The sequence below is a fragment of the Elaeis guineensis genome, chromosome 11 (genome assembly GCF_000442705.2).
Source record: "Elaeis guineensis isolate ETL-2024a chromosome 11, EG11, whole genome shotgun sequence".
Lineage (NCBI taxonomy): Eukaryota > Viridiplantae > Streptophyta > Magnoliopsida > Arecales > Arecaceae > Elaeis > Elaeis guineensis.
The window spans coordinates 113,117,501-113,131,584 of NC_026003.2; the positions used below are offsets into that span (position 1 = coordinate 113,117,501).

At 37.9% G+C, this 14,084-nt stretch overlaps 1 protein-coding gene across 2 annotated transcripts; it reads right to left on the reverse strand.

Moving 5' to 3' along the window:
* Positions 1 to 571: 571 nt before the first annotated feature.
* On the reverse strand, positions 572 to 6,018 carry LOC105054110 (uncharacterized). Of its 2 annotated transcripts, none has more exons than XM_010935541.4 (8): positions 5,586 to 6,018; positions 3,874 to 5,163; positions 3,658 to 3,748; positions 3,377 to 3,534; positions 3,233 to 3,284; positions 1,942 to 2,021; positions 1,749 to 1,842; positions 572 to 1,655 (listed from the first exon to the last, which is right to left on the reverse strand). In XM_010935541.4, exons 1-8 carry the CDS (start codon positions 5,595 to 5,597, stop codon positions 1,066 to 1,068), a joined length of 2,367 nt encoding a protein of 788 aa, XP_010933843.1. In that variant the 5' UTR covers positions 5,598 to 6,018; the 3' UTR covers positions 572 to 1,065. The 2 variants fall into 2 exon arrangements, with proteins under 2 accessions (XP_010933843.1, XP_010933844.1); XM_010935542.4 differs by having other exon boundaries at positions 3,874 to 5,086; positions 5,586 to 6,016.
* Positions 6,019 to 14,084: the final 8,066 nt, after the last annotated feature.

Here is a 14,084-nt window from a genome sequence, read left to right on the forward strand (position 1 = left end):
AGAACAGAACTCGAAACCATTCTCTTTTAATTGTCAATCTCATAGATTGCCTTGTTTCATGTCCTAGTCTCTCATAATAATTCATTTTTAGAATGCCACAATGTTGGATGGTCCCTGTCTCGGCTGGATAGAGCCGTGGAGGTTGAGACCAAGGCCAAAGTGACTTAATGTGGTACCAATCCCTTCACTTTCTTCCAGCCCCTCCTGCAATAAAATGAGTCCATAAAACAGATGAGAACTCACAAGACCAGCGTATCAACCATCATCCTATTTCACTTCCCAAAGTCACCAAGACCCAACCAGAATCCACCAGACGTGGCAGATCTCCGGCATATAGATCGATCACAATATCCCCAAGCATCAGAAAAAGCACTAAGTGTCCAAAAGGTTAGGCCTCCTAAACAAAACCACCACCACCACCACCAATTTCAGCTCATCCCCTTCAATAAGCTATCCCACCACACAAACACAACTTCACACAGAACAGTCTTTTTTTCTTTTTTTTTCTTTCTTTTTTTTTTTTTTTTTTTTTTTTTTTGTCTCTTGGCAATCCAGCATGGGCATCTACATATGAATAAACGAAAGAATCTATACAATTAAATGGAATTTCTCTATCCGGCAATACAATTTATCCGGTCCCACTCGCCCTCTCTGCGCTCAAGGCGATAGGCATGCTTTGCCAACCACTTTGTCTTAATTTGTTTGCGGTGCATCTCCGAAACCCCGTCAGGGTCCCAAAGCTGAAAGAAAAGGAAACGCCAAACTCTCAAACACCACGTATACAATGCGCAGAACTCAAGCCTCCTGGGCCTGCCATCATCTGTCTCAATGCTGACGGGGTATCGGAGGACCACTTCAATACATGAACTCTGGCCCACGCACTATTCCGCAGGAGCACCCAACATGTGAAGCTTCGTACGGTGTCACTCCAAACTGGACCAGCAGCATCCACTGAGCCAAAACCCAGCTACAGTGTATAGGGGGTGCCACCAAAAGCTTCTGCTAGGAGCTTGCGGCCAAGCCAAATGATATGATTGAGACTGAGAGTGTGAAGGCTATATCATGTTATAACTGTACCGGTAATCCATAATTCTGGAACGACCTGATCCTCCCATCCCATCCACCAGTAACTATAACTTGACCCCATGCATGGGAGGTGTTCTGGCAAGAGGATTTTAGGAATCTGTACTGGGATTTACACAAGGTAGATGTTGTCATGGAGCTTGAGGGAAGCTTTTCCTCAGGCCATGTCGCGGAGCCCTTGGGAAGAAACTCTGAGATGAACTCATGGCGCAGAGTGAAACTACCGGAAGGCGACAGATGGAGTGTGTTGTTGCCAAAAGAATCTTCACCAAGACGAGAACTGTTATCTGTGGTTCCAGCTTGGTCCAGGGAGACATCTTCATGTGAGGGGAGAACCTCGAAGGTGACAGAGACTGGATTTCGACATCCCAGGCCATGCCAAGGTATTGCAACAGATACACTGTCGGAGGAGAAACGCTCACAAGACCATGTGCTCTTTAAGTGGTTGGAGGATGGCAGTTCCTGGTTAGCATGGTTCCATACATAGACATTAGAGTCCTCGCAGGCAGCAATGATATGCCGTCCATCTGCAGTGAAGGATGCAGATATCTGACTTCCACCATTCCGCGGACCTGAATATTCGAGTAGCATGTGAAGAATGGAGCTCGGCAAAAGAATGAAGTGAAAAAAGTAGATGGCTTTATGAGGATAGAAAAATTTTATACCCTTGTATTTGGAGACAACATCAAACCCATCAAGAATTCGAATTTGTGAGTCAGCAGAAGCGACCAGTAGTTTTTGATGATCACTTGGGCAAAACTGAGAATGCAAAAATAGAAATAAGAAACAATTGAAGATGAAGAGCCAATGAACATGTAAAGAGTTAACATGTAAGGCCGGAGTTTCAAGGGAAGCTACCTGAAAGCCAGTTATCCTCTTGAAAGGAGGCTTTTTTTTACCCAGTAGGGGGACCTGAACCTCCAGCTGTAGATGATTATCTGATCCATAATAAAAGAAAGCGATAAGTAGCCATAAACTAGCTTGCATAGTCAACACTAGAAAGTGCATTGCTGCTTTCAAACGCACATACGAACCAGTACTGACATTAACACAGTGCAAATGTAAAATACAAACAATATTTAATATGCAGTTCTAACTCTGGAGAATCTTATTCATAAGTACAACCATCATATATTCCTGATGCTATGACAAACTGCAACATAACAGAAAAACTGGTTTCAACTTTCAAGTTAGAAAGAGCAAGTAACAGCAATGATTCAGAAATCACAAGGCAAATATTTACTGATAACATTTATCATAAAACGACAATCACAACAAACATGAGTCAGTGGGATGCAGAAACCAAAAAGTGCAGCAAAACTAGTAGTGTAGATGCCGGTACAAATGGCAGCCAGATGATATTATCATATGTGTGGCTCACATTTAATTGAAAGGACAAAAATAAGCAAATAGTCAGCCTGAACAATTTTGCTGGGTTTGGTGGTATTCTTTGTGATCAAGAGTGAAAAATGGATGGTGAAACATTGCAGAAAATAAGACAATTGAAAGGCCTGCACTTCATACAACAAGGTGATTTCAACCATGAAAGCATCTTCTTCATAAAACAAATTTGCAAGTTGCCTATAAGATGCCCATTGATGTATTGCCACATAAAGGACAGCATTTCCACATAAACTATTATTTTCTAGACACATAGAACAAGCATGCTTGTGAATCACTTCGCCATATATGTAAAATGTGTACTCGTGAATCACAATATTCTTTAGACCTCAGCATTTGACATTTTAGACCGAGCCATGTGGATATGTGCATCTTATAAATAGATTGAATTCTATTATTTTGGCAACAACTTCAAGCAACCACAACACTCAATTTGTTCAACTACTCTCAGCAAACCCAAAAAATCTACATAGAATGTCCATGGACCACCTACTGAGGTCAGCAGATTGCAAAGCGGATAAAAGATGACTGCTACTTCAACTTTAAGGAGGAAAGCTTTAAAAGTGCTTTGGCATGGGAATGTTTTACAAGCGAGCAATTATACTAAAAGCAATAAAGATCCAGCTAATTTATCCTGCAACATATAACAACATGGGGTTCATGGCTCAGCATTACTTGAGCCATGTCAAAAACATATTCAGACAAAGGACATTCGTAAAGGCAATAACGTTTAGACCATTAAGCATACCTGATGCATCATAAAAGCGACAATCTCCTGTCAAAGTGCCAACTACAACTCCCTACAAGAAAAAAGTACAAGCATTTATTTACATAACGGTCCATAACTATCAATTTGTTGAAACACTGTTACGGAGAACAGTAATTAACATACCTTTCCATCAGGCCGGTAACAGACAGCAGTGACTATTTCTCTAGTATCAGTCCAATCCACTACGTGACATCCTGGAATTTCCCAGATACGAACTTTTCCATCTATAGAGCCACTGACAAAATAATCCTCATCGACAGGATTAAATTGAACACATGTCACTGGATATAATGCATTAGAAAACAAAAGAACTTGTGAGAACAACAAACTAAAAGGAGCTAGCAAATTAAATACAAAACGACAGATCAACAATAATACATCCGTAAATATAACAAGTCTATTACCATAATTGCTGTGGCAAAAAACTTTGAAGCAGCTATTGCATCCAACTTGCCACAGACGGGCAGTTTTATCTATGGATGATGACAGGAGATACTGCAAAAAAAACATGCATTGGCATTCAAAGAAGAGTTTTTGCATGGCCTTGATAGACATTAAATTGAAGATATTTCAGCTTACAAGCACATGGATAAATACAAGTTTATGAGAAGATATCTCACCTTATTATTTTTTGACCAAGAAAGATCCAACACATCACCATCATGTCCACGAAATTCATGCAGTGGTTTCTCAGATATCCGAAAAACCTCTGGAGGAATGAGAACACAAGCTGAGTCCGAAGTCCTCTTCATGCTCCTCAACTTAGCCTTTCTCTCCTTATCAGCATAGAGGGGAGCTAATTCAGAATTATGGTTCACCGAAAAATATACACATGAGGGATCATCCTCAGGAAAGTCACTTTCCTCATTTTGTTCACATTCCATCACACGCCACACACGCACGACTCCATCTTCACCTCCACTGGCTAAATACTGGCCATTGGGGCTAAATTTCATAGTCAAGATTGCGCCTTCATGGGCTTTGATGTCTTCGCCCTTGTAGACCGCCGATAGTTCCTTTGATCGCTTCCTATACGGACGGACTTTAACTCTCTGAATCCGACCACAGCCGCTCTGCTCGGAACCAGAGATACATGAATTATTCTCCTCCATTTGCCTATCTACAATGCAAGCCACAGCGCCCAATCTCTGCAACCACCCAATCCTTCTCCTCCCCATAGTCTTGTTGGAATTGCTTGATGCATTATCCTCTCGCCGCATAAGCTGCTGGATGAAAGATGGCAGACCAAAGCTTCTCTCGAACTCATGGAGCGACGTGATCTGATTCGAACCAACTTCATGAAGGCTTCTAAAGCTACCATCTTTACCCAACTCATCTGCGACAAACATCATGCCATCATCCAAATTCTTAACTCTGTACCTGGACTTCTCCTCCGAGGCCCCATCATCGGATGTACTTGCGCCCTCACTGTACCTGCTGGACGCCGAAGAAGACCCATACTCTGAAGCAGAGCTCCTCAGCACCGCTCCCCCATCCAACATAATTCTATCGATTTCCGGCATAACTTCACCGTCCATCTTGAGTTCCCGGCCATGATCGGCAGAGTCTCGACGGGGATTGTGAACCGGATCCAGACCCATCCATCTCATGAACCTATCTCGCCGCTCCTGTATGCTATCAGGATTCTGGACCCAGACCTGGTACCAAGGGTCGCTCGAGGGCCCATCGAAACTTCCTTCCGGACACGAATCATGGACTGCCGGGCTGCTGGGGCACGAATCGGAGACAGACGATATGTCTTCTCTCGAGTCGAAAAACACCTCCTCCTCTTCTTCGTCTTGGAAGGCGCAAGGAAGAGCCATGGCTGTCTCACTTGAACCCAATGGAAACAGAGAAATCAATTCAGCGTCCTTATAAACAGCAAGCAAGGTCCTGAATTCCCTCCGTGACTAGAGGAAAACAAATGGATAGACAAAGAGGCTAAATCTTTTGCTTTACAAAAAAAAAAAAAAAAAAGGGCCAAATCGATCATGTCAATGAACAAATCTCCCAAATTTTATAACCCTAGATTGCCCAACACATGTGCCAACCAGAGGGCCATGAATCTAGTCTCTAATGGATCCCATAGCAGCTTAAAAAAACCCATTAAAGAAAAGAAGAAAAGCCGCCGACTTTCTTTAAATCCATGACCAAAACCTCAATCTGCAACACTAATTAAGGAGAACGCAACCCAAACCCCGAAGCGGAAAAGCAAATCATCGAGAAAACGAAAACAAGGTGCGATTTTGACCAAAAATGTCGAGGAAAAAGAAGCTAAGAAAGAACTCCAGAGAACAGAGAAGGTACAGAGTTGGGACACGGGGATGCTCACCATGAAAAGCATCGAAAACGCCGTCAAATCCAAGCGACAAATCTCTCTACAGCGATCGCCAGCTCCCCGGTTCCCTGCCTTTTTCACTTCCCCTCTCTCGCCCGATGGTCCAAAGAATTCGAAAGATCGCAAACAAAAACGGACTTCTGGGGCGAAATGGAGCTAAAAAATTGGGAGGGGCATCGATCTCCGCGATCAAATCGCTCGAGGAAGGGATTTGGAAGCTAGTGAAAGGAAGGCTTCAAACTCTTGCCTGGGCATTAATCCTGGCCTTTTTTATCGCCAAGAAAAATCTTGGCCTTCTTTTATTTTCCCATTTCTCTCCCTCGCGCTGCAAACTCTTGCCTTGGCATTAATCCCTGGCCCCTTTTATCGCCAAGAAAAATCTTGGCCTTCTTTTATTTTCCCATTTCTCTCCCTCGCGCTGCTCCTACTGCCGCTCTATGCCTGGCCTCCTGCCGTGTTGCCAAGATCTCTCTCTCATCCGACCAAATGACGGAATTCTCCCTCTAATTTGGCCCTTCTTTCTGTCCTGCCCCTTTACCCAGTCCTTTCTGCTCCTCTTCACATGGTTTTTGGTCAAATTAACCGCAGCCCTGTCTGCCAACCATGGGTTGGAGGATTAGCACCATGCGGTGTGTCTCTTTGTGATGCATACGTGCATTTACTAATGTGCCCATGGTGGGGATTACTTGATTAAATTAATTGATGATCGTTGTAATTACTTTTTTTTGGTAATGGATCATGTAATTACTTTAATTAATTGCAGGGGTTAACTTTGATGGTGCTCCTATGTGGTGTATTTTATGAAAAAAAAAGCTTTGCTTTGGATTTTATTTTACGGATGGTTGGTGCCAGAGGGACTGCAAAGTCGGCTAAATTTGTGTAAGCACAAGGTCGATGCACTGATAAGATTTAACAAGTCACCAAATAGTATCATTAAAATGTAATGTACCATGAAGTTATGGATTTTTTGCTCGGAAAAAGCCATCATACGCATAAAACTATCCAATTAACAACATTTTGTGGGAAAAGTGATATAAGATGTGGTATTTACATGAAACTTGGATTGGGCTTAGATTGTCCTTTTTTTTTTTTTTAGCAATTTGCATCCATGCTAGTGCGATGTATATTTTGAGGTGGGATCTTTCTACTAGAAGAGAGTTACTTATCCACTGTAATATCTTTTAATATCTTCATGAATTTTAAGGAATTGATCGGCATAGATGGATAATATAAAATCTACAATTCCATAAATGTACCTTGTGCACCTTGCAAGAATAGGTAGCATGCAGTAAGTGCATGAGTGAAACATATAAACAAAATGCAAAACAAGAAACAAGTGGACTTTATAATTATAGGTATAGAAATCCTCATGACTAATGTTGGAGCCATTCTATGCCAAACATGTAGTTAAGATGTTTGGTGAGCATCTATTTTAATACAACTAGGGCAACAAAGGTAAATATGAGTTAGAATCTCATTGATGTAAAGAAATCGTATCTATGCTTGCTCGATAAATAACAAATGCATCACCTTTTAGATTCAATCTAGCAATCTCTACTTGGCTAAAATCCACCAAACAATTATATATTAGAAAAGATTGAATTTGGTGTTGTTGGCGTTCAGCTTCGAGCTTCATGCACTTAGAGTATAATGGTATTGACCAGAGACAAAGTTTTGCTAGCTTTCCATCAATGAAAAGCTTGGGCATCATCTTTTAATCACGTGCTAATGAGTTTCTTTTCAAGAGGCAACTTATTTAAATCCAAAAAAAAAAAAAAAAGACAACTTATATTTACCCATGATGTATAAAACACAAGTATTCAACAAGAAAACAATACAGCATATATGTTATAATCTGTATTGTGCACAATCGCCCATTGGCAAAGACTTGCTTGCTAGAAGTAGTTGTCCCTTAAATATCATATTTTACAATTTGACCTTCGAGGAAACCATTTATTATTACTTTGATGAGATTTAGGATCCTATAGGTTGAATGTTTCATCTATACATCAACACAATCTCTAAAGCATGTACTAGATTAATATAAAGCATGTACTAGATTAATACATACAAGGATGATGAAGCTATTATCATATGTATGAAAGAAGTTTTTTTTTTTTCCTTAGACCAATCATGTACATTACATGTGCTAGGTGTTACTAATAGTTGGAGCAAAGTTGACCATGCAGTGCAAGACCATACTGCCAGTCAAAGAAAAAGTGACTCCCGTTATGATCTTACTTCATGAAACATCCACCCTTTTTAATATATCAGCACTTCATTTTTGCTATAGCTTCACACCATGAGGTTAAGTCAATGCCTCTTAGAAATGCCAAACTAGTTGTTTATTGGTTAGCATTCAACCCATCAAAGCTAGCCATTATCTTATTGGTGGTCGAAGCTATTTACTGTTTGAAAGCCCAAAAATGCTTGAAAGAACTTGTTTTGAACAGAAAGAATCCTAGGCTAATGAATGGCACGAAGGGATGGCGGTATCAACATGAAATTGAGAAGTTTTCCTTTTATTGAATCACGTACATCAAGTACAACTATCATATTAATACAATTTATCTTTTATGAAGAAAGTCTTGGACATAAGTGAAATCATAGCTAGAGAACAATGAGGGAAGGCACATCTTCTTACTGATTCTTTGTTACTTATATTTTATTTGCTAGTTCCCAGAGATATATTTATACTCATTTGATTTTATTTATCCGATTTATAGAAAAAAATAATAAGCAAAGACCGAAGAAGGAATTAAGATGAAGATAATAACAAGGATCAATGTAGAGTTCTACCACTTTACAACAATAACAATCACTCTACTAGCCATATTTAAGAAGAGGAAGTACTAAAATGATGAAAAGTTAAAAAGAAAAAAAAATAGAGAGGAAACTGTTGATGTTCCAATCTCAAAATTTTGGAAATATTAAAAATCATGTGCTTTTTAGGATAAAATCATATTTTAAATTTTCTAAAATCATCTTTTAAGTGAATTATAATATATCTTAGGTTTCGAGATCGTATGACTGCTAATATACCCATTCCTCATCTTTTTTTTAAAATTATTTTGCCTACTTAATTCCCACTTGGCATTGGCATTTTAAATAGCTCATCATCCTATTTTAATCTGGATATTGGACCAATTTATTCATTTGATATTTCTCAAACCAGTAAAGACAAGTGAAAGACTTGCATGCTGCATGGAGGATTGGATTTTCAATATAGATTTTGATTTGGAGTTCTTTTGTCTATCTTTCAAGCTTTAGAATTTATCTATTTTTTATATTTAAAATCAATATTTCTCTCTCTCTCTCCTTCCTCCACCTCCACCTCCACCTCCACCTCCACCTCCACCTCCACCTTGCTTTAGTTGTATAGAGAAGTGTAAAGAAACAAGGCAGAAAAGAAGTCTGGGATGCCATAGTTACATGTCTTATAATCCCAATATTTTTGGGATGCTTAAAAACGCCTTTTTTAAATGAATTCTTGTATTGTAAGCCAAGGAAAAGAATCCTGATGTCCCAAAAGCAATTGATAAGAGCAATAACCTTAGCCAATTTCTCTTGCATCTCTTTTTTGCATAGGTTTAATTTATTTATTTTCATGTAGCTAGCTACTAGAAGCATATGAAGTATGTAATATCTTGATTTATTAAATCGATGTAGACGGGCCTTTAGTACGTGCATCACACATCCTATAGGAAGAAGACTCCTGATGATGGAAGTCATCTTCTTCCCAGCCCGACTCCACTAGAAATTGGGGAAGTAGAGCTATCGATTTCCAATGAAGAGGTAGGGCTTTTCTATAAAGAAAGATCTCCTCTTCTTTAAGCATCCCACCATTGAATCCATTTTTGCAGTAGTTGATTTCAAGTATTTTTTGCAAAGATTTTTCCTTAGGATTTCATCAAAGACTTATTAAGCTAGCCTTGAGATTTTATCAGAATCAAGGTAATGGACTGAAATCCTTATTTTCCTATTTTTTCATAATTCTAAGCCTATTAAGGGTGCAAATGAGCTAAGTAGCTGAAGAATTACTCAAGCTCAACTCAGATCCAGGCTCGACTCAATTCAACTATTATTAAGCTTGAGTAGCAAAATACTTGATTCGAAAGCTCGCAATCCCAATCGAGTATATATGTATGTATGTATGTATGTCTATATATATATATATATATATATATATATATATATATATATAATTTTTTTACTTATGATATATATTATTAGTTTAATATTTTAAAATATTATATTATATTATGCTATGTTATATTTTAACTATATTTTTTAATTAAGATCAATGCTCGGATTTAAGCTATGGCTCAGTTAGTATTCGAGTTGAATCAAGGTGATCTTAATTATTATCTTTTTTTACCAAAGTCGGCCCAAAGTTGAAAAGAACTAATCTTAAAGTTGGATTTTGTTAAAGAAAATTGAATGAAAAGCTATTTAAAAATATTATCAAAGATTTATTAGATATTATATGATATATCACTTTTAAATGGATGGTTATCATTAATATTTGATGTCCATATACTGTTTTATTCAAGTGTTGTTTGACAGTTAGTTTATGATTCTATGTTGTGTATCAATTATTTATTATTTTAAATTTATATTATTATATTAGTGTAGGTATATGAAAATTTTTATTAAGTTGTAAAGCTTATATCTCTTTGCTGTAAATTTTTTAAAACCCACAAAATACTTAGTCTCAGATAGATTGGGCATGGATGTTGAGCAATAGAGTCTTTAACTAGTAGTTTATTTTTTGATATAGATGAATATTCAAATTTTTACAGTTGAACAAATTTACTATATAACGACGGAATCCTTAGTTGGATTATCATGGTTATTATATACTCAATTTAATTTTTTTTTCTTTTTATTAGAATTTTATTCATCTTATAGGTTTTACATATTTTCTAGGACCATACTCTAAGGGACATGTGGTCATGTCACATAGCTAATTCGGATGATAGGTTTGGGATATAACAAATGCTATTTGAGCGAACCTGATCTACGGCTTACATGGACTAGAGAACATTATAGCATATGTATATAGGGATTGATCATGAGCTGATCAAGATGTTTATGATTAAATTTGACTAGATTTGGAATGTTAGCTTGGTGAGGATGTCAAGCTTAAATAAGTGTGTATGTGATGGCCGTATGGGCATGTGTTTAGCCTATATTATCTATACATCAAATAAATTTTAGATACTTATGTAGGATAAAATAAATTATATAATATATTTAAATTAATTTTTTTAGATGAGATCCTAAGTTGTTATAAAATAAATTCAATCCAAACGGCCTTCTTAAACATGAAAAGCATTTTCTTATGCTACAAAACTTTGTAAGACTTACAAGTTACTTCATCAGCAAGATAAATGAATTATGAGATTTCCGTAATCAGCCAAACATTAAAAGATCACTCACATTTCTTCACCCAAAAAAGATACTCACATTTTTCAAGATTTATGTTTATATAAAAAATTAGAACATAAGATGAAACAATAAGCAATTATACCCTTAAACTCCTGATCCTGGCCATCACAAGATCCAATGACACACACACACACACACAGATAGATATATATATATATATATCAGAATCCATGCATGAGTTTACCAACATCAAATTGCAGGCATACTCTTGGTACCTCTAATAATTATACGAGAGAATGGACTAAAGAGGATTCACAGACCCTGGCTTGGTAGTTTACAGATTGAGTGGAGGGCAATTGTTAAGCGTAGCAGACACGGCAAGGGAAAGACTGTTTTTGATTCCCTGGGAGCGAGTCACGTCATGGAATGATGGGCTCTTTTCAAGTAGAGAAAAACCGGTGGTCGTCTATACGGCTCTTCCCCCGTCGCCCCCGTCGACCATTCCGGGGTCAGCGCCGGGATTTTGACCGCGAAAACTCGGTTTTCGTCTCATCGTCTTTTCGACAATCACCGGGCTTCACACGCTCGACTTCTCCCTTCCGTTTAGCAATTTTTTTTTCTTCCTTCCCTCGGTTTCCAGAAATATCGCGACAGCAACAATGAGACAAAACGGACGAGGGCCCCAAAATAAGAAAGAGCGAAGCCACGGGCCCCACCCATCAGTGACCGTCCAAGCAATAGGCCCCACTGTCGGATGGCCGATCTGGCCCGCATGATATCGCCGATGAAAAGTACGACATTGATCGATGGATCGCTTTGAAAGACTAACAAGGGGATGGTCGTCTGATTCTAATCAGATGGTAGGAAATATGTTGGCATGGTCGATACGGCAGGCTGAACGGAAGTGGTGTGGACCCCGTGATGCCATCCTGCTGAATTATGGAAGCCACGAGATCACTCCATGTCCAAACTTGCTTGGTAGCGTTTGACAACCGCGAAACCCACGCGAGCGTTCCCACGATCTGACTTTTTCTTTGAAAGATCGTCTTGGGACCGATTATCGACTCAGACTCTTCTTAAGAATAAAAATATAAAAATTTTATCTATCTCACTGATCTATGAGTTAGAGAATGAGACGACGGAGCATGTAGTGCTTCGCTGTTCAAAAATGTACTTGATCCAAGGGATGCCGGATGCCAATCCTAAGAGGCCACATGTGACTCTTACCTCTTCTCCTTCTTAAATGTGATATGCTAAAATATGACTGAGTACCAGCACTCAGACAGTAATCACGCCCCCAATCTGAAATTTTGAATCGAGGATCATGGCAACCGTCGCATACTCATAGAAAACTCTTCCCATAAGCATGCAAGACATCTTATCATACTATCCTAAAACAACAGCAGAATAATTAGTCAATAATTTAAATCCAAAATATAATGATCTAAATTTCTTCTTTAATATCTTAATAAATTCAACAATGATTCATAGGTCTTACACCAAATTCAATAAGACTTTCAACCTAAAATAAAAGTATAAGGATTCTGCTCCTGATCACTCTTCCATTCATATCTTGTATCATCTTAATTCCTCAACATCTGTAAAAACAGTAAAATAGAAAGTAATGAGCTAGACAGCCCAGTAAGCAATGATCACTTCTCAATAGATTTCATCATGCATATAAGTAAATAATCATTTATAAAAAATAAGCATATATAGTTCATTAATTCGAAATCAATTTCAATTATGCAATATAATTCATGCCAAATTCATTTCTTTTTTTTCAAAAATTCAAATTTCTTTTCAGATTTCAATTTCTTTTGTTCTTCAATTCTTTTCGTCAACCATGAGCTATGACCACATTTTTCCTGTGGCAGAGTCATAATACCGCGTATCTGCTTGCGGTAAGCTGCGAATCATCTGGCAGCAAAGTCCTTCGGAACCGCTGGTCTCTCTGACGGTTTGTCGCTGGTCTCTCTGGCGACATGTCACTGGTCTCGCTGGCGACATAAACCCTCAGGACAATCAATTGCCAACGTATATGCCCCCATTGGCAGGGTCCTTTACATAGTCAGGTTGTCAATTCATAATGTTTCTTATATCATAATTCTTCATAAATCATGCTTTCATATTCTAATTTCGATAATAAAATATATAAACATGTAGTATTGAAATCAATCAATATAATGCATTATGAAATCAATATGTTCAATCATGCTTCATCATAACATTTCAAATAAGATATTTTCATAACAAAATACCATTCATCCAATTCATGCATCGTTTCACAAATCATGTCATAAAAATACATTATAATTTATCGATAAATCTAGAAAAAAATGAAACATTACTTACCTGAAACATATTCCAATAAATCTACATAATTCTATAAATTTTCTTCCAAAAAATTTTGTTCGTAGATCATATCGTAATATCCCATGATCAAACATCCACAATCCTATACAGAATCAATTTCAATAATTAGAAAGAATACGAATATCATATTTCAACGGTTTAGACTGGGTCCGATCATTTAATTTCATCTGATCAAAATCTAATTAGGACCTAAACGATCCAAGGTTTGACTATCAGATCAAATCAGATTCGAAGTGATAGGACCGAGGTTTCTTCATCGATTTCATAAAATCAAGTGGAGAGAGCAAATCAGAGGAGAGAGAGAATTCATGAGGTACAATTCAAATTGATCAGGTGACACAATCCAACATTACGATTGGTCCAATATCTCGAGTGATGAAATCAACATGATCAAATCAAGTCATGGCTAGATCGAAATCATGGATGATCAAATCTAAAGATTCATGATCTGATTAAGGTGGGTGCCAGTACGCTGTCTGACAATCATGGATCAGGATTCTTCATTAGAATCAGATCAGGACTATTGAAAAAATTTCCTCATTGATAAATCGATCAAGAGAGAGGAATCGATCGAGAGAGAGAAATAACTTTAGAGAGAGAAAATTCTAGAGAGAGAAAATTTTAGAGAGAGAAAACTCATCTTGAACTCCTCAGACGATATGATTCAACAAATTCGATCGATCAGATCAAATCATGCTAAGATTATCATGTGGACAATTCAATAAA